This window comes from Rhipicephalus microplus, chromosome 1 (assembly GCF_043290135.1).
Source record: "Rhipicephalus microplus isolate Deutch F79 chromosome 1, USDA_Rmic, whole genome shotgun sequence".
NCBI classification, from domain to species: domain Eukaryota; kingdom Metazoa; phylum Arthropoda; class Arachnida; order Ixodida; family Ixodidae; genus Rhipicephalus; species Rhipicephalus microplus.
Window position 1 is genome coordinate 169,197,330 of NC_134700.1, and position 18,528 is coordinate 169,215,857.

The window sequence follows — 18,528 nt, forward strand, 5'->3', positions numbered from 1 at the left end:
TGTGTTACAACAAAGGTTTAATTGTTGGCATGCTTGGCCTTTAGAAACTGCTATGGCTAATAGTAGATATGTGCTTGGGATAAGTGCTAGTTTGAGGCTGCGATATAACCAACCAGGCAGTGGTGGTGGCTTCGAATAATGCTGTTTAGGACCCACAATCGCAGCAGAAAGTCCAAATTGTTTGGGAGGAGCTCTGTGGCTCTGGTGGAAACCGCGTCTGAGTGTGTGCACACCATATCTTGACTGGGATCGGCGAACGGATCTCAGCCCGTTTTCTCACCGCTCATTTTGAGTAGATGCAACAGAAAGCTTGACGGTCGCTTTGCCCACTGCAGTGACCACACTTTCTCACACTAGCATTCTGTTGAGTTATGCCAGATCATATGCTAAAGGAGTTCGCCCATAACCTCACTCTGTACAATATTCCAATGCATTGTTACCCCATTAATTGCTTTACCCCTATAGCAAAATTTTAACCACACTTAAACATTTAAGTCCCAAGAACAGCAAAGGCCAGTCCTTTTAAGAAACGCCACGAGAAAAGGTTAAAGTGTGTGCTCTCATAAGACTCACTAATTGTGACATACTCAGTCAATCGTGCCCATACCCCAAAGCTTTCTGTAGCTTCTGCAGCACGTTTCATCAAACAACGTCATGTTATAATGCCAATGATGATACCATGCTATCTAATTTTGGTATTGTTTGCAGTGTCAATGCCTGACAGAGGCTTTTCCGGCTCCTGAGACCTATAAACATGCTACATGCTGTCATGAATACCATATTTACTTGCGTAATGAACGCATTTGCATACTAAATGCACCTCCAATTTCAGTCATCAAAATTTTGATTTTTTTTCCTCGCGTAATAAACGCATCCCCTACATTCATCCGCTGCAGTCACGCTGACCAACACCTGTCGCCTCTTCACCCGGTGGCTCTCTCCCATTTTTTATTACTTTTCCGACACCCCTCAACCGTCTCAGCTCGCCCTCCCCCTTCGCCGGTTGCCACATGCCTATTGCTTTTCTTTCTATCTGTGCACTGCATGTCCCCAGTTTTAATTGTACGCTTCCAACGAACCCCCCCCCCCCTCTTTTTTAGAGATCTTTCTTGGGGAATTTCAACGCAAAATTTTTGGTATGTCTGTCTGTCTGTCTGTCTGTCTGTATAATTGTCTGTTTGTCCACTCTTACGGGCATCAAGTACTTGAAACTGCCGACCCCATCCGCAGCGGCTTCGGGAGCGTCCGATGTGAACGGACGTGTTTCGAGCGCGCTCCGACGATATCGACACTTGGCCGGCGCTTCGCTGTCAAGCCATCGCCGCAGCTGTTGCTGCGCTAGCTGCTTGCTCGCTCGTTATCTACCGGCTGCAGCTGATACTGGGAGGCTGCCTTCTGAGCTCGTCGGCGGCACCGCCGCCCGGCTAGCTGCCGGCGGCCATTGCCGCTAGTATCACCCGCCGGGTTTCGAGCTTTCATGGCCTCTCCAGAGTCCTGCGTGCTCCCAGCCGACGTGCCGCTGCCTGAGGATATGGACCTACAGACTTCAGACGACCTGACTGCCTCGGTGACATCGCCGACTTCAACGAACAATTCGGCTGCCGATACCATGCCTTCACGGGTGCTGCTCCTGCCGGACACCAACCCATTCGCCCCACTCCGGGAGCTCGAGGAACAGAATAGCATTGAAGGCAAGTCTGAAAATACTTTTCATCAAGCTCGCATAATTTCTACCGCACCGAACGGAGAGAAACGTGCGCGAGGCTCGCTCATACCGACGCCCGAACGACAGCACACTAGCATACCCAGGGATCACTCCCACATGAGAAGTGCACGTCACACGCTCCTTGCTTCCGCTAGTTACCAAAACGAAGAGGATGGTTGGATACCAGTCAGCTATCGCCGAAAGCAGCAGAACCATGCGGCGGTCGCGGTGACGCCGAGCTCAGGTGCCCCGCGCGCTTATCAGCACACCGTCATTCTTCGGCCTAAGCAACCATGCCGCATCATGGACGAGCAATTCATACGACTAGATAGAGTAATAACTCGCCGCATTTCGGCTCATCTCAACATCCCTGAGGAAGACCCACTTCCAGAGTTCCGGGTTCGCTATTTAGGCTATAGCAACCAGCTCGCAGTCGACGCGGCTGAACCGGAGGTGTGCAACGCCCTTCTCGCGATAGCGTCTCTGCCAATCGGAGGAAAGGAAGTACCTTTTCAAGCATATGAAGCGGTTAATCGCGATCAAATCAGAGGCATCATTCGCAATGCTGGAGACATGACCTCTGAGGAACTAATGAACTCATTACATTGCCGCAAGTGCAAAATCCTGCAGGCACGCCCACTTGGTGACAAAGGCACTGCCATGGTCACATTTGAAGGTAACAGCTTACCCTATAAGGTTGGCCTGCGGTCATTTACGATCCGTGTTTTTCCGTATCGTGCACGAGTGACCGTTTGTGACATATGCCACAAGATAGGGCATCGCAAGGAGCAATGCCCCAATATTTCGGCAGCTAGATGCTCGACATGCGGTCTGCGGCAACACGAAGAGGGTACGCAATGCCCGAACACAGAACAAAAGTGCCGCAGCTGTGGTGGGTCTCACCTGGCCACAGCCACGAACTGTCCAAAAAGACGAGAAGTAAAGAAGAAAATTGAACAAAAACGCAAGCCGGCTGCCAAAAGGCAACGCAAGCAAGTGAATACGCAGGAGCAACAGCGCCGCCCTTCCGCGACACAAGGCCTACAAAGACCCATGCTCAAACCAACACGCCAGGGTTTTTACACCGGGCCGCCAGCACCACCTGCTGCACAGTCAGAAGGCGCCGGGGGCACCACCTTCGCGGATGTAGTTCGACCAGCGAACGTGCCGCTAACTGCTTCTAGTAATGGTATACCACATCCATCAAACTCAACACTGGGGTCCTGTGCGCCGCAGCCCGCCTCGGGTGGAGGGACGAAGCATCCTCGAAGGGGCGTAGCTCAGTCAACGGGGCTTCCGCTTACCAGTGACCATTCACGTCCTCCCGCCCCAACGACTTTCCAAGAACTCGAGCGGCGACTAGAACACCGTATGGCTCAAATAGAGAAATCCATTCATGAAAGAGTTGAACAGCTTATCACTCGGGCCATTGAAAAATGCGTCCAGACCACCATGGAGCGCATCATGCTTTCCGGCATGCTCCCTCTTGGCACAACTTCGACGACAACCGCAGGAGCACTTGTGATGCGTACACCTCTGGTACCGTCAAACTCTATCGCTCCTCATGCAACAAAGCCTTACCATGGCTAGCTTATCAAAATCATCGCCATGGACAACTGTCCTGCAGTGGAATTGCCGTTCGCTTCGTCGCAAGAGGGCTGAAATGACCACTTGGCTCTCCAGCAAGACAGACGATACCAGTCCATTGGTCATTGCCCTTCAAGAAGTCAACGGCCCTGTGCTGAAAATAATGGGCTATGACGGCTACGCCCCGACTGAAGAACAAGATTCATCCACGAAGACAGCATTATACGTGCGACGAGGAACTACGCACGTGCAGCTAGATACGCAACCGTGGTGCAGCACTACTCTTAGTGTTGTCGGTTGCCGGCTGGAAGTCTCACCTCAGCGTACAATTCTTGTCTTCTGCGTTTACGTGGTTCCTGAAAGCACCAGGAACAAAGCCAATAAGGCGCCGGTTGATCTCAGCTTCATACCGCACTTCAGGAAGATTTATCCACAAGATGTCATATTGTTGTGCGGAGACTTCAACTCTCAGCATGTCGCCTGGGGATACAACAAATGCAGCCCGCGTGGCAGGCGCATCATGCAGGATGCCTCGGCGTACGGGCTGACGCTTCTCAATACGCCCCAAACACACACGAGGCTGGGACAGACAGTTCACCAAGCAGACACATCCCCAGACCTTACCTGGAGCACCCGCCCACAGCTATTTCAGTGGGAGGTGCTGGATGATTGCATGGGAAGCGACCACTTCCCCATACTTATACGATTTCGCACAGGTGACGCCATTACGAAGACGAAGTCACGCGCCAGCACACGGCTAAGCCACATCACACACTGGGACAAATATCGCGATTTACTACAGCAACAGCCTCCAGCCAAGAATATTGACCATCTGCTTTCTCAGCTATGCGCAGCGAAACGGCAAGCCACCAAGAACCTACGGGTTCCTTTTGACCACCCAGAACCTGATAGGCATCTTCTCACTCTGTGGAATAGAAGGCTACGTATTCTGGCCCAGTACAGGCGGTCTCGCCACGCTGCGCATCACAAAGCACGGTTGCGCAAAATACAGCGTTCTATTGAGACATATACGACCACGTTAGCGTCAGACCGCTGGATGGCAATTTGTGAAACCATGAATGGGCAGACCCACACGTCAAAGGTCTGGACCATCCTGCGCTCTCTCCTCGGCCAACGCAAGACCTACAATGGCGCGGCTCGTGTGGCCCTCCGGGAGGGCATCAGCACACAGGAGCTCGCCGAACAAGCTGCTGAAGTGTTTTTCCCGCAGACATCTCGCCCCACAGCCAATACGTACCGGAAGGATGCAAGCTCTGAAGACACTGAGCCATTTAATAGCCCTTTCACCATGCTCGAGCTGGAGTATGCCTTGCAACATGCTAACACACGTAGTGCTCCAGGAGCCGATGGAGTATGCGTTGCTCATTTACGCAATATGCCTCTTGAGTACAAACACGCTCTCCTCAAAGAGTTTAATACAGTCTGGGATACCGGAATACTGCCCTCCACATGGAAGTTTTCGGTAGTCAAGCCCATACCGAAGCCTGGTAAACCACCCCATACCTTATCCAACCTCCGCCCGATCTCTTTAACCTCGTGTGTCTGCAAAGTCATGGAGAGCATGGTTAACACACGCTTGATGTGGTACCTTGAAGATCGCGACCTTTTGGCCCCTACAATGTACGGATTCCGCGCGGGCCTATCAACTCAAGATGTACTCCTTCGCCTAAAAGAAGACGTCCTCGACTCTAACTCGGTGCACCCACGGGCTGTTGTAGCAGTGGACATACGCAAAGCATTCGATGGCGTACCACACAGTACCATCATGACGAAAGCACGTGCCCTTGGGATTAAAGGGAAAATGTATAACTTCATAGCGGGCTTCCTCGAAGGGCGAAGCTACCAAGTCGAAATCGGCCAAGACGCCAGTACCGTACGAACCAACCACGTAGGTGTTCCCCAGGGCTCGGTGATTTCACCCACCCTCTTTAACATAGCCATGTACCAGCTACCAAGACGCCTTGCGAACGTACCGGGCCTGAAACACGCGGTGTATGCAGATGATGTAACCGTGTGGACGCATCAAGGATCCGTCGGTGAGCAGGAGGATGTCTTACAACGAGCCCTCAACATTATTCACGACTACGCAATGGAAGCAGGTTTACACACCGCTCCAGACAAAACAGAGTTTGTCGTCATTCATGGTGGCCGAACCACGTTTGCCAAGCAGGAAGAAAAGAAGTGTTTTAAACTTCACATTGGCAATCAACCTATAATGAGGAAATCCACTATCCGAATATTAGGAATGCACTTAGACGAGAATTGCACAGCGAGCACTTGGTTCCAACGCGTTACGAAGACTAGCAAACAAATCCTTCATGCTTTACGCAGAATCTCTAATCGCACTCGTGGAGTAAACGAACGCGAAATGCGGCAGTTTGTTCAAGCTTTTCTCGTCTCACGTATCATGTATGGACTGCCGTATCATCCGGTCAACCGTACGCAGATAATCAAACTCGACCGGCTGCTTAACGAGGCCAAACGCATGGTTACCGGACTACCAAGGTACACACGCCTGGATGCGCTCAAGAGCTGCAGCAAGCTCAATAATCTGACCGAGCTCATCGACATGCACATCCACACACAGGAAACGAGGCTTCGCGCAACAAATGCCGGGCGATACACGCTTATGCTTCTCGGGTATGACATCAACACACTGCCCATGCTGCCTAACAAAACGCCGCCTTGGGAAATCACGGTACTCACCGACGGCAAGCCACTTCCGTTGAATATGGACCCTAATCAGCGAGCACGGCGCCTTAACTACGCCAAGAGACATGCTAGGGCCACGAGTTCACTCCCCATGACTGAACGCGTCGTATACACTGACGCTGCACTTCCTGCAGACGGTACCAGTAACACTTGTTATGCCACTGCGTGGTACGACCAGACAAACAGAAATCAGAGCCGACGTTATCATGCTTCAGCAGATGCGATGTATAGCACTCGAGCAGAGCTAGTGGGCATCTTAGATTATTTGGAGTGGGCCCTCGAAATGTCACCTCAAACTGACCCTGTTCACCATCGTGTGTACACTGATTCCCAGGCTGCCCATCGGGCATGCGCTAATGTTCTTTACACAGATCCTGTACTCCAGAAGATCCGACACCAGACGCGCCTGCTCCGCGAATGTGGTCATGACGTTACCATCCACTGGGTCCCCGGGCATTGCGGTATCCCCGGAAACGAGAAGGCTCACAGATTAGCGCGCGCTCATCTCCTCACCGCGCTAGCCAGAGCTTCCGATACTCCTTCCACTTTTCTGGCTACCCCACCCGAGCTAGCAGATCCGATAGCAGATAAGCACATTACCAAACAACGTCGCGCCGCCTACCTCACAGCAGTGGGTAATCCACTCTCGATACCATTGCTTCCTTCGAAGGTATTCACACGGAGAGAGTCTGTCCTGCTTCGGAGAATTCAGGCAGGAACACTCCTTACCCCTTTCTTGCTGAACCGTTTCCACAGGGGTGACACGCCACCACCCGTGACAGGTCTCTGCTCCACGTGCAACTGCCGGGCTGATCTCAACCATTTGTGCTGGGAGTGCCCTGTGTACAACCCGCCTAGGCTCCGTGCCCTGGCCACCATAAAACGGGGACCCTGGCCTTCTTCTCTCCGGACATGGGCCTGCCCGGAGCCTTCGCCCCCTGATCGCGCCATCGAGTTCTGGCGAGCACTCATCATGTTCCTCCAGGACCCGGCCGCGCCACCGGTTGGCGACCGGCTCCGCGACAGCCACAAGATTCAAGCCATTCAAGCGGCCCCCACTTAGCTGCCTCCATGACGTCCGGTAATAAAACGGAGGCAGCTCTACCCCCCCCCCCTGCTATAGTGCCCTGACTGTCCACCGCAGCGCCTTCGGCGCGAACAAAGTGGAATAAACATGGTTTCATTCATTCATTCCCATCCGCAGCGCCCACCTGTGTTGCTCAAGGTTGGGCATTCATGCTTGTGCAATTGTGAATTAAAAAGCAATTATTGCGCATGTCTGGGGCACCATAACAACACGTATATATTCTGCGTGTGCGTCTCTTACTAGAAAAGGCATACATAAGTAATTTTAAGGACCGTAGCGCTTATCACGCTGCGCTGGCCATGCAACGCTTGCACGAAAAGGCGAGTGTTTCCAACGCTTTGCTAAAACGAAACGGTGGTGGCACCTACCCGTCGCCTTGCGTTGTACACCTTAACACCTCTGAGATGGACGCGCACACACGTCTCAGAGCCACGCGTTTTTTTTCTAAGACAACTGCCAGATGGCGCTTATGTCTTACGTGTGACGTGACTTGATGCGATCGTTCGCCTCCGCTGCACGCTTGAGGCTCTTTAACGCAGCACCTCCAGAATAACATTCACCGATTTTCTTGCGCAGAACATCAAATAAATGTCTTGTTCACTCTCTCCACACGCAAGACTATCATCTTTCGACGACATTTGCAGCTTACGTGCAGATAATGGGCCAATGTTTTTAGCCTACTTTCTTTTTCCTTCACCCTAACTGTGCCTTCATTCTCCGTTCCACCATAAGTGCGCGCTTTCAGGCGCCCCTCGATATCACAGTAGATACCACTGTTGCGGTTAAACGATTGCGAGAAAAGATAGTTGCAAAGCGTTTTTTATAGCGTGCGCGGGCGGCTCGGGGACAGCTTGCAGAAGATAGCGCCATCAACCACCGAAGACGAGTAAAGTGCAACAAAGACGTTGTTTCCATACAGTGTACACGTATGTGAACACTGTATGGCTAAGCCATACAGTGTTCACTGTATGGCTAAGCGACCTAACTTTTCTTTGTGCATTACCACAGTTCTTCATTCTCCCGAAAAAGACTTCATAACATTTACCCCGCGTAATAAATGCAGCCCCCCCCCCCTAACTTCGCTTCAATTTTTCTGGAAAAAAAGTACATTCATTACGCGAGTAAATACAGTATGTGACTGTGTGACTGGTGTTACCACCAAAAATAAAAACAAATGAATAACACACATGCGTACCAGACGGGACTGTCCACAACAGTCTTAAAAGTCACAACAAAAATGCACCTTTTGAACTCTCATTTGCAGTGGCATGGAATTGCAACTTTGTTTAAAAGACCCAAAAAGACAAACAGTGATCATGTAAAACTACAAGCATGCTTGCCACTACCAAGAATGTAAAAACACTTGTCAGTGATGGTATACCTGTATCTGAATTTGGAACCGAGGCTGAAGAGAAACCGCTTGGTGGTTGGACGGGGCAGGTTCAGGCGAAAAAAAGTGTGGTGCTCCACACACGATTTCCAGAGGTTCTTGCACGACCTGTAGCTCAGCATGTTGAACCCGAGGAGATTATCGTAGCTTTCAGTCTGCATAAGACGGGACGCAAAGGAAAAACACTTGGTATTTCCCTCTCCTTCGCATATGCTTTAGGCAAGAAAACTTAGAGAAAGATTTCAAAGAAGGTAGCTAGGGGTGAATAAATATCCCAAAGATGACAGGGTATTTTGCTCCGGAAGCAGTCCGCTGTCAAAGGCTAGCTCAAAGAGATCTAATGTTGAGTGTGAAATTTAACATTAGTGCGATTGCAGATTGTTTTGACGCGACAGCATTAAAGAGCCCAGGTCTAAGAAATTGCACTGTTACCAAAGGTGTTCTTGGTTGGGAGTGAAAAATTTGGTGTTTTGCACGAGTTAAACAGATGTAAATATATATAAAAAAATTTTTGGGTTTTAGTGAGTGTTGAATGCAGGCCTTCCGTTTGGCGCTCAGATGTTTTACCACAAAGCGACGCTAGTGCTCGAAACTGCTTCGAGAAATGACCACACAAAGGCGTCACATAGTGAAAGAAGATTAGAATTGCACCAGGAATCCCACCACGTGAACAGCACAATGTGTGAGTGGTTTAAAGGCCCAATCTTTCAAAAGTGGTCAAGCATAATTGAATCATTACCATAAGTAGCAGCTTCAACAGAGTATGCAGCTGCACATGCTGCCTTATGAATGTGTAGTGTGTAGTTCACTGATTCGAAGTATAAGATGAATTAGGGCATAGTAGGCACTTGAATTCAGCATGCATTCTCGAAAGATTCCATTGTTGACAGCCATTGTTAGGTGTACAGATGTTTCTTTTGCCTTGAAACAATTGAGGCATCCACTGAGAAGCAAAGCCTAGCAAATGAACGAAAAGACGACGCAAATGGAGCCTGAACACACCATTGCACTCTATTCTTAAAAGTGGAGCCCAAGTGTTCTCAAGCTACTGTTACACCTGCTCGAGCTGCGGTTGCCTGCTCTATGAAAACTGATAAAGCATTGGGGAACACGACAACCAACGATATTAACACAGTGCACCGTCATGGGAGTGAATACAGAAGTACAGCCAATTCAAGTATAAAATAAGGATAATTTCTATTCCTATTATTAAAATTATCACCAACAGCAGCAGCTGTAGAAGCTAACTTAAGTATAGTTTAAGATTAAGGTCCTTTAGAGAGCTGTTTAATAACTATCACCCCATGTAACCGATGGCAATAGCCCCCTTAACAAACTCTTTAATCACATTGCTTCATCTAAGCGTCAGCTTCCAACAATACATTCTCTTTCCCCAAGACTTGTGCTACCGCAACAGCCTCATTCGTTCAGTGCACATTGAAATTCTAATGGCACCTTTTGCTCAAGTGCATAGAAATATATCACTGAACTGCGCTTGTCCTCATACATATACAGTAACATCTTTCTTTACCATACATATACTAAGAGCAATGAATAATCTGAATAAAAGTGCCCCTTGTATCCAAGTGCACCACAGTATATTAAAGTATGAAAGCGCAATGCCACAGCTCACTTTGTGTGGCCATGGTGAAAACGAACGCAATGCAAGTGCTTAAACATAGAGCGAATTAATCAGAGTGAATTAATCTGCTAGCTGTGTGAACCGATTGCGAGTCGGTTAGGAGTGTTTGTGAGTGTTTCGAGCTCTCCTGTGAACACTCGCTTTCTAGGCAACTGACGGCGAGCACTCAAGGCATTGCTCCGGCTGAACTCTTTGGACAAGTCCGAATGAGCACTGCTGTTGTGGCACAGAAAGCTCCAGATAGAACAGAAAATATAAAAGGAGGCAGGTGAACTGTTGCTTACAGCTATCTCTCTCTCTTGCAAGCTTACGCGAGCTGCATATTCTGATGTTTTTCGAAGTGTGGTGCTTATGCAAAGCAACACAAGGCAACACTAAAAACAACACATGAAACTTTTGTCATTTTGTTTTACATCACCTCGCCTTCTTCGCTGCTAGAATCTTTACGATGAACAATTTGGTTCAAGTTTCAAAGAGACACTGGTGATGTTTGCACCTTTTCGTACATCTAACACAGTGTACTCAACTGTTAAGTTGCTGACATTTCACGCCAGACGATGCTCACCAGTGTACATTAGAAAACACTGTTTCGTGAACAAATTATCCTTAAGTGCGAAAAAAAAAAAACCACATGTAGGGACATATAAAGGAAATACACACAGGACAGGCGCTTTCTAACAACTAGTTTTACTCATGAAAAACTCATACTTCTTATCTGAACAGAGCTGTGCAGGGTACTTGAACACATCGGCACACATTTCACGTGTTTCACACTGTGCGGTGATGAGTTTAAGTACCTTGTACAGCTACGAATAAGAAGTTCGAATTTTTCGTAAATAAAACTAGTATATAGAAGGTGTCTATCTCGAATGTGTCTCTTCTTCCTTCCCATGTTTCATTTTTCAGGATGGGCCACATCAGGATTCGGAAATAAAGAATTTCTGTGTAAATATATGCAAATGATAGATGCAAAGCAAAAGTCCAATACTTTCAAAGTGGCATGTATTTTTCAGTAACCAAAATGAAAAAAAAAAAAAAGCTACAGAGTACTTACTCCTTCTCTTCTCAATTGAATGAAGAACTGCTTTCTCTTGAATGAGATCTTCACTATCTTCGCCCTAGGGTAGAATACGAATGATAACTGAAAGAATACCCTTTCACAAAGTAAGAAAACTGATTTACAGCTAATCACGAATAGGGATCCAAGCGGCTTACCATGAGAAGGTGTTGATTCGTATATTGTTCTGAAATACCACGAGACCATAGGACGTCACGCCAAGCTGAATCTCAGCTTGTGTAGAGTCCTGCAAGTAGAATAAATGGAAAAGGAATTACACAGCTCGTAGCTTGTAGCACAGTAAGAAATTATGAGAGCTGGACAACACGCAAATTGGAAACCTTGTGAATGTTTAATATGCCAAGCCAGATGTTCACTAAATGCACGAACGCATATAACATTGATTGCTGGGTAGTTGGCTCGTAGCTTTTGCTCTTGTGCAACGAATACTGTGATGGGCATCACAAGTGCGCCGGAGAGACAGAAATGAGTACGTATATTACAACATCTGCAAGGAGCTGTGTGGCAAAAATGGCTGACAGCATCTTGCATGGCATGCAATCTTCTTCTACGTCTTTTCATCGGGGTATGGTCTTCAACAGCGTGCTCATACCCACTGCCTTATAACAACAAGACAGCAAGAAATTCATAAAATTAAAAAATATGCGAACGACGAACATTCGTCTGTATTTCATGAAAGCTATGGCAATCATATTGTAAAAAAACGTGCACTCCAAAAATGTTAGCATGCAGTTTCAAGCTGCAGCGTATTAACATAGATACAGATGCCTGTAAAACACGCACCGCACACACAGTTCACACTGAACTTTTCTATGGTACATTATTTCTTTGTCCAAATGGCACAAGTGGCAAACTCAACATTCTTGAGAAAGCAAGAGAAATGCGAGAGTAAATGGCGGCTTATACAATGTTTAACACAAAATCTCGTTTCAATTAAATCAGGTCATTAGACGATGTATAGCACACAAAGCTTGGAAACACGACATCAAGAGATTGATTATAAACAAAGGTACGCGCTATTGCTCCAGATAACCATGTCATCTCACTATGAACCTGGCAAATATAGGTAATGTTGGCTTTGATGAGAAGTGCTCAAGCAGAGATTGCACCAATATAACAAGAACAGAAAATCGTGGTAACAAAAGTGGGTGCATTACTTAGCCCTAAATTGCTGCATTTCAACATAAGAGCCCTTTAGGATTCCAAGCACATAAATGTAAAGCAAAGTCTCAACACAATGAAGTCCCATTCAACACGAGAGTAATCTTGTTTTCTGATATTGATTATACAGTCAATTCCGGATATATCAAACTCAGATATATCGAATTATTGGCTATATCGAACAGATGAGAAAACTCCTTGAATTTCCCATGCAAAAGTATAGGACCAGTCTACTCATATATCAAACTCCCCTGCAGCGGGACATCCGCTATATCGAACACCGTGTCGTGCTGCAGCCCAGAAACTGCATTTTTTCACGCAAATATTCATCATTTTTTGGCCGCGCTCCAACAAGTTGCGATCCTTTTTCGTGCACAAATTATGAAAAGGCAGTATTATTCTATCACGCTGATCTGGTTCTTCGTGCCAAGTTTGTGAGTGCACCTGTATGCTTGATGCATGACCTATAGGTCTCAACGCACAGGCACCAATCATAAGTGCATTGGTGCACGGGCACCAATCAGAAGACAGATTGCCAAGGACACCAAAATGAGAATGCGAAGTGACTCGGCGATCTCGTTGCAATGTTTTCATTCCCTTCCTTGTATGTTAGGGCACACCGGCATACGAGCCTGAAAAGCATGGCATTCGTGATGTGCAATGTCGAGACATATTTTTACTGTTTTCGGCTTCAAAGCGCATGTCTCAGAGGCTACACTTTTTCTAACTTTTCGCATCAAAGCTGCTGAAAGCAGCAGCTGCTAACTACAAATCCACAAGTAACATCGATATCGCCAACATGTCGATGGTGGGAACTCGGCCCCTGCTCTGACTCAGCGTCACGGCTCGGCGTTGTCTTTTGTGCCTTGTGGACTTATATACTTCTCGCCTCGTTCCTGTTAAATCGTCATTCAAGAGTTGAACAGGACATTGACCTGCATGTGGCGATAAAAATGATGATTGGCGCTTGGGGCGACGTCAAGTAAAGCACTATAGTAAACTTTCCTTGCGAGCCAGGTTCGGGTGCATCATGACTGCTGACAACGGCGCACAGTGCCTCACTGGATTCTGCTACTTATCAGTGTTTCTGAACACAATCTTGGACAGTGAGCGACTTCATTGGTCCAGATGACTGAATCAACCCTGAGATCATGGCTGCCGTTGCCATTACGAATATGCCAACGTCTTTGCTGCCACTGCTAACCAATCTTTTACCGTGCACAAAGCTTGCATCGGCATTCTGCATCTATCAACGCTGTTGTGGCCAAGGGATCTGAATTCGCTTATTCGAAAAGCTTCAGTGATATTGAGGATGACTGGAACTTGACGGCGCGCAAGAAGCAAGACAAGTTTAGGGACTATTTTTCTACGGAATAAAGTGCGGTAACTTGCAGCTCACACCTTGTTCTTCCTTTTACTGCGAGCGAATTGTTATGTTAGCGCTTGTAATGATTTCCGAGGCCTGAAATGCTTCAATTTAGGCCTCAAATACACATATTTTTTTATTTCAAGTTATTGATATATATTTAACCATTTCGTAATCACCTTCAAGTTCAATATATCTGTGATCGATTGTATATATTCCAAGAGCTGTTATGACCAACTAACAAATTCAATTCACATGCAAGAAGTTCAGTACTTATTCACGCATACTGAGCTTTGTACATATGTACTACCGTCTAAAAAGCAATGTGGAAGAAAAACTCCAGGCCTGCATGAAAAGCGCAGCACAGTCACAGTGAAAGCTGGAAGAGTGGCATTTCTAGAACTCAATGTAAACTCACTTGGGGCTATAATACAAGTACACTCGCATGGTAGCCACTAAGCTGTAAGCCATAACTTTTGTCAAGTTGGAAAGCATGCACTATGCCATTATTGATTGTTCTGTGGAGAAGCGAGGTAACTGTTACACATCTGTAAGGCATTATGTGCGCTTAGTTGATACGGTGGCTGATGACGATAAAGAATCGTGGCCAAGCCCTTTGTAATGGGTTGGAAGCAGTCAACGCACTTGCTATATAATTCGTACTGTGTGGTGCCTCGTTACTTAAGTTGCACCGTTTGAAGCCTGGTTGCTATTTTACTCTTCTACCACACTATATTACACATGTTAACATGTTTTTTCCTGACATAATGCCTGTGCGGTCTTTTTGCGAAGGAGTTCTGAGCACCAGCATGGCTCTGTGGTAGAATACTGGGCGGCCAAGGAGAGGGCCGAGGTTCGAACCTCGTTATTACTTAGATAAAACTTTCTTAATTTATTTCTTTTTCTTATTTCAAACTACTAAAAGGGCAGTGACTTCTCTCTTTATTATGATAACACATCAGTGCATTCATTCTGAGCCCTCAGCACCTCACATGAGTTTAGTCCAAAGTTCACTGAACTCTCTTGACTCGCAAATGCTGTTCGATGCTATGGGCTAAGGTTGAGAAAATGTCAATTTAATGAATGTCACAGCTATGAGTCATGCCTATAGTGCGCTTCAACTTTGACCTTATTCATGAGGCTCTACAGCTGTCATACATACAGCCCTCTACGACGACGCAAAATACTTCGCATACAATGACCTTTATATGACGACAGTGAAGCATGCAGGAGGTTCATATCAAAGTATCGCAAGACAATGACCTTTCTGCTATTCGTAGTAGGCATCTTAAAGAGAAGGCAATGTTCTTTGCGAACAATGATCCCTACATCGATGGCTGTAAGCCTTGTGCTGCAGCAAAATGAAAATTGAAGTATTTAGGCACATGCAAGTGTGATAAAATGATGTTATATATGTTACTAACTATAAGATAGCAAAGTATTTATGCCAATCATAATGAATCTTCCTAATGAAGAGAGCACACAAAATCATCAAACTGTAATAAACACAAAAAAATGTAAAATGTGCAATGGCATTTTCTCAACATTGAGCATCTAGTTAACAGAACAGTGCATTTTAAGCTGTATGAGTTTATTATATTTTTCTGCTTTCTCTCAAACACTTCAAAACAAAAACACATTCCATGCTCAATAACACAAATCCTGTGCTTCATGCAGCAAACTTGCCCACTTATAGTCAATGTTTATCATGCCTTTCATCAATACAAAAAGACCAATCTTTAACAAAGGGTCTGATATAGGAGGATTCAAGGTGATGTACAGACACAAAACCACTTTCTTTCAGTTGAGCACGGCAATGCATGAGTGCAAAACCACCTATATCTACAAAAAGTTTTGGCACACGTATTGTGATCAAAACATCATGACCAAACACATACAAAACACTTTCAAACACATAAAACACATACAAAGCAAACACACACACACACACACATGCACACTAGCAACTGATAGAACGTGCAAGACAAACATGCAAACGTTCCTTACCCTTACCCTTGCCTTGTGCAAATCCACACCATACATGTCCAACCTCTTTGCGTGCTCTAAAAAGTTGAACTCCGCGTCTGCTGAATTCTGGCCTCTGAAATGCGAAAAATGGAAGATTTGAAGAAGAGATAGATAGGTAGAAAGGTAAATAGAAAGAGAGAGAGAGATTTCAACGGCGAAAGGTGGAAGATTGACCTCAACCTTCTACCGATAGCTGTCCCAAACCCAGTCTACAGAGCAGTGTAGCAGGCCTCTGGCCAACAGAGCCTGCTACACACTGGAAAACGGGTATGGAACAGCAATAACGATATTACGTGAAATTGGAAGAGGCCGACGATATGGAAAGATTGAAGTGCGCCATGTGTGCATGCACACTTCACAGCACATAGAAGCACCTTCCCACGCTACTGGCATGTGACCATGCATTGGTGAATCAATTTTACTGCTATCCAAGATGCTCGTGTGCATAATCCAGAAAGTATAGACTGCTGGGATGAATTATTTGCTGCAGCAGACCCTGATCACACCAAGCAGATAAAGCTACTCTGCACTCAGAATACATAGAAAGTCAGAAAAAACAAACCAGGTTCACAACCACATCCCATTTGGATTCTGTGATTGAGGCAGACAGTGGAATAAAATCCGAAGCATGAAGGACACCTTACATTTTCGAAAAAGAGTAGAGCTGAAATTATTGAAAGACTAGTTTTATGTTCGATGGCTACTATACAAGAAAATGTGGTTACCAAAACAAAAACATGTTGGATGAAGAAGTCTGACAGGCAGTAAGTTCTCTTTAGGTACAGTATGAAAACTTAAAGCAGAAACAATTCCCAATTCGATCAAGTTTTCTCATTACTTTAGACATAAACTACTGAAGTACAACTGTCTCTGCTAAATCTGAAGAATGAGTTTCTGGAGTAATGGCCCCGCCGTGGTGGTCTAGTGGCTAAGGTACTCGGCTGCTGATCCGCAGGTCGCGGGTTCAAATCCCGGCTGCGGCGGCTGCATTTCCAATGGAGGCGGAAATGTTGTAGGCCCGTGTGCTCAGATTTGGGTGCACGTTAAAGAACCCCAGGTGGTCTAAATTTCCAGAGCCCTCCACTACGGCGTCTCTCATAATCATATAGTGGTTTTGGGACGTTAAACCCCACATATCTATCAATCAGTTTATAGGGTAATCTTACTTGAAGGAAGCAAGTTTTCTCACTCAAAATTACATATTTTTTGTTCTTACTTGTTTTTCAGAATCAAAATTGTCTTATTAAAGGTTGGGTAAACTTACAGGCATTTACTATACGGAATGAGGTGCCATAGTCAAGAGGCTGTGTTTAGTTTAGTTTTTCTACATTCATGAGGAAAAAAGCCAGGCTTGCACGGAAAGTACAGCACACCCACAAAAAAAGCTGTGGGAGTGGCATTTCTAGAAACCATTGTAAACTCTCTTGGGGCTACTACTACAAGTATGCTTTCAAGGTAACCACTACTCCATTGATTCAGCAGCTGATGACAATGGAGAATTATGACTGACCCCTTTGCAATGGATTAAAGCATTCAGCGACCCACTCATATCATAATTCATATTGTGTGACGCCTGGTTACGCAAATCACCTTCTGTGTCGCCCATTTCCAGTAATAAAACACAACCTTTATTTTCCAGTGAAAGCTGTTATGACATCACAACAAGGGTGCTATACTTGTCTGCTGCCACCACTGCTTTCTGTAACTACTATGACACGAAATAAGAATTAAAAAAAAAATGATCAGGAATGGAACAATGTTCAAACCCGGATTCTCTCTGCGGCAGCCCAGTATTCTACAATAAACGGTGCCAGAAGTCGAAACCAGCACACAGAAACCCTTTGCAGGCATTATGTCGGGAGGGAACCATGTTCATATGTTAAAATCGCCTTTAACGAGTACAAGGTGGCCATCAAAAACTGAAAAGAGCCCTTTGTCTAAAGTGCCCGAAAAAATTTCACCCGGCTGTTTACCATTGCATTTTGCGAGAGGAGTTCACCAAAACCATACTTTCAAAATAACGTTGATTCCCAAGCTCTCATGATGAAAGAAGTAATTAAAAAAAGCTTATTCTTGACATATAGATGAGCTATCATTTTAAACGGCATTTTTCTAAAGATGCAATTTTCAGAAACATTCAGGACATGGATATCATACTTTTTTATTTTTGATGGCCAGATCTGGACAAACTTTTTCCCACATACTGCTTAGCATGTGAAAAGTGCCAATATTTCTTTCGAAACTTGACATCTCTTATATATCTATTACAAATAAAAAATAAGCTATTAGGGTGGTTTGAACATTTGGAGACTTTGCATATGATTTTTCTTGAGCATTAAAATGTTTTATACAAAACTTATAGTAAATTTATTGCATTCTACAGTTAACATGGAGCAATATTTATTTATTGATTTATATGAGCCATTAGGGGAGATGATAGTCGAAAAGGGTTTTTCCAAAAAATAATATTTTTGATTTTTTTTTTGCTTTGACAAGTATAGTTTCTCTACTTTCACAAGAAAAAAAACTGAAAGATTGCAATTAAACTCAAAGTAGGTTAAAATTGCTTTCAAAGAGCTCAAGGTGGCAACTAAAAACTAAATGGGGCTCATTTTCTGAAGTCCCCTGGAAATTGTTACCTGGCTGTTTGCCACTGCATTTCGCATGAGGTGCTCACTAAAGTCACATGCTCAGAATAATCATGACTGCGAAGCTATGATGATGAAAGAAATCATCTTGAAAAACATATAT

General features: G+C 45.6%; 1 protein-coding gene across 5 annotated transcripts in view; it reads right to left on the reverse strand.

Annotated features, from left to right (window-relative positions):
- LOC119178453 (protein tyrosine phosphatase Meg) overlaps positions 1-18,528 on the reverse strand; it is a 365,579-nt gene that overhangs the window by 143,957 nt on the left and 203,094 nt on the right. For 4 of the 5 annotated variants that reach the window (XM_037429656.2, XM_037429658.2, XM_075887802.1 and 1 more), the window contains 4 exons: positions 15,757-15,850; positions 11,360-11,448; positions 11,199-11,262; positions 8,494-8,657 (listed from right to left, as the gene is read on the reverse strand). In XM_037429656.2, the coding sequence (XP_037285553.2) occupies positions 8,494-8,657; positions 11,199-11,262; positions 11,360-11,448; positions 15,757-15,850 (411 nt within the window). The remainder of the gene's footprint in view (positions 1-8,493; positions 8,658-11,198; positions 11,263-11,359; positions 11,449-15,756; positions 15,851-18,528) is intronic. The other variant, XM_075887796.1, reaches the window with a different exon arrangement.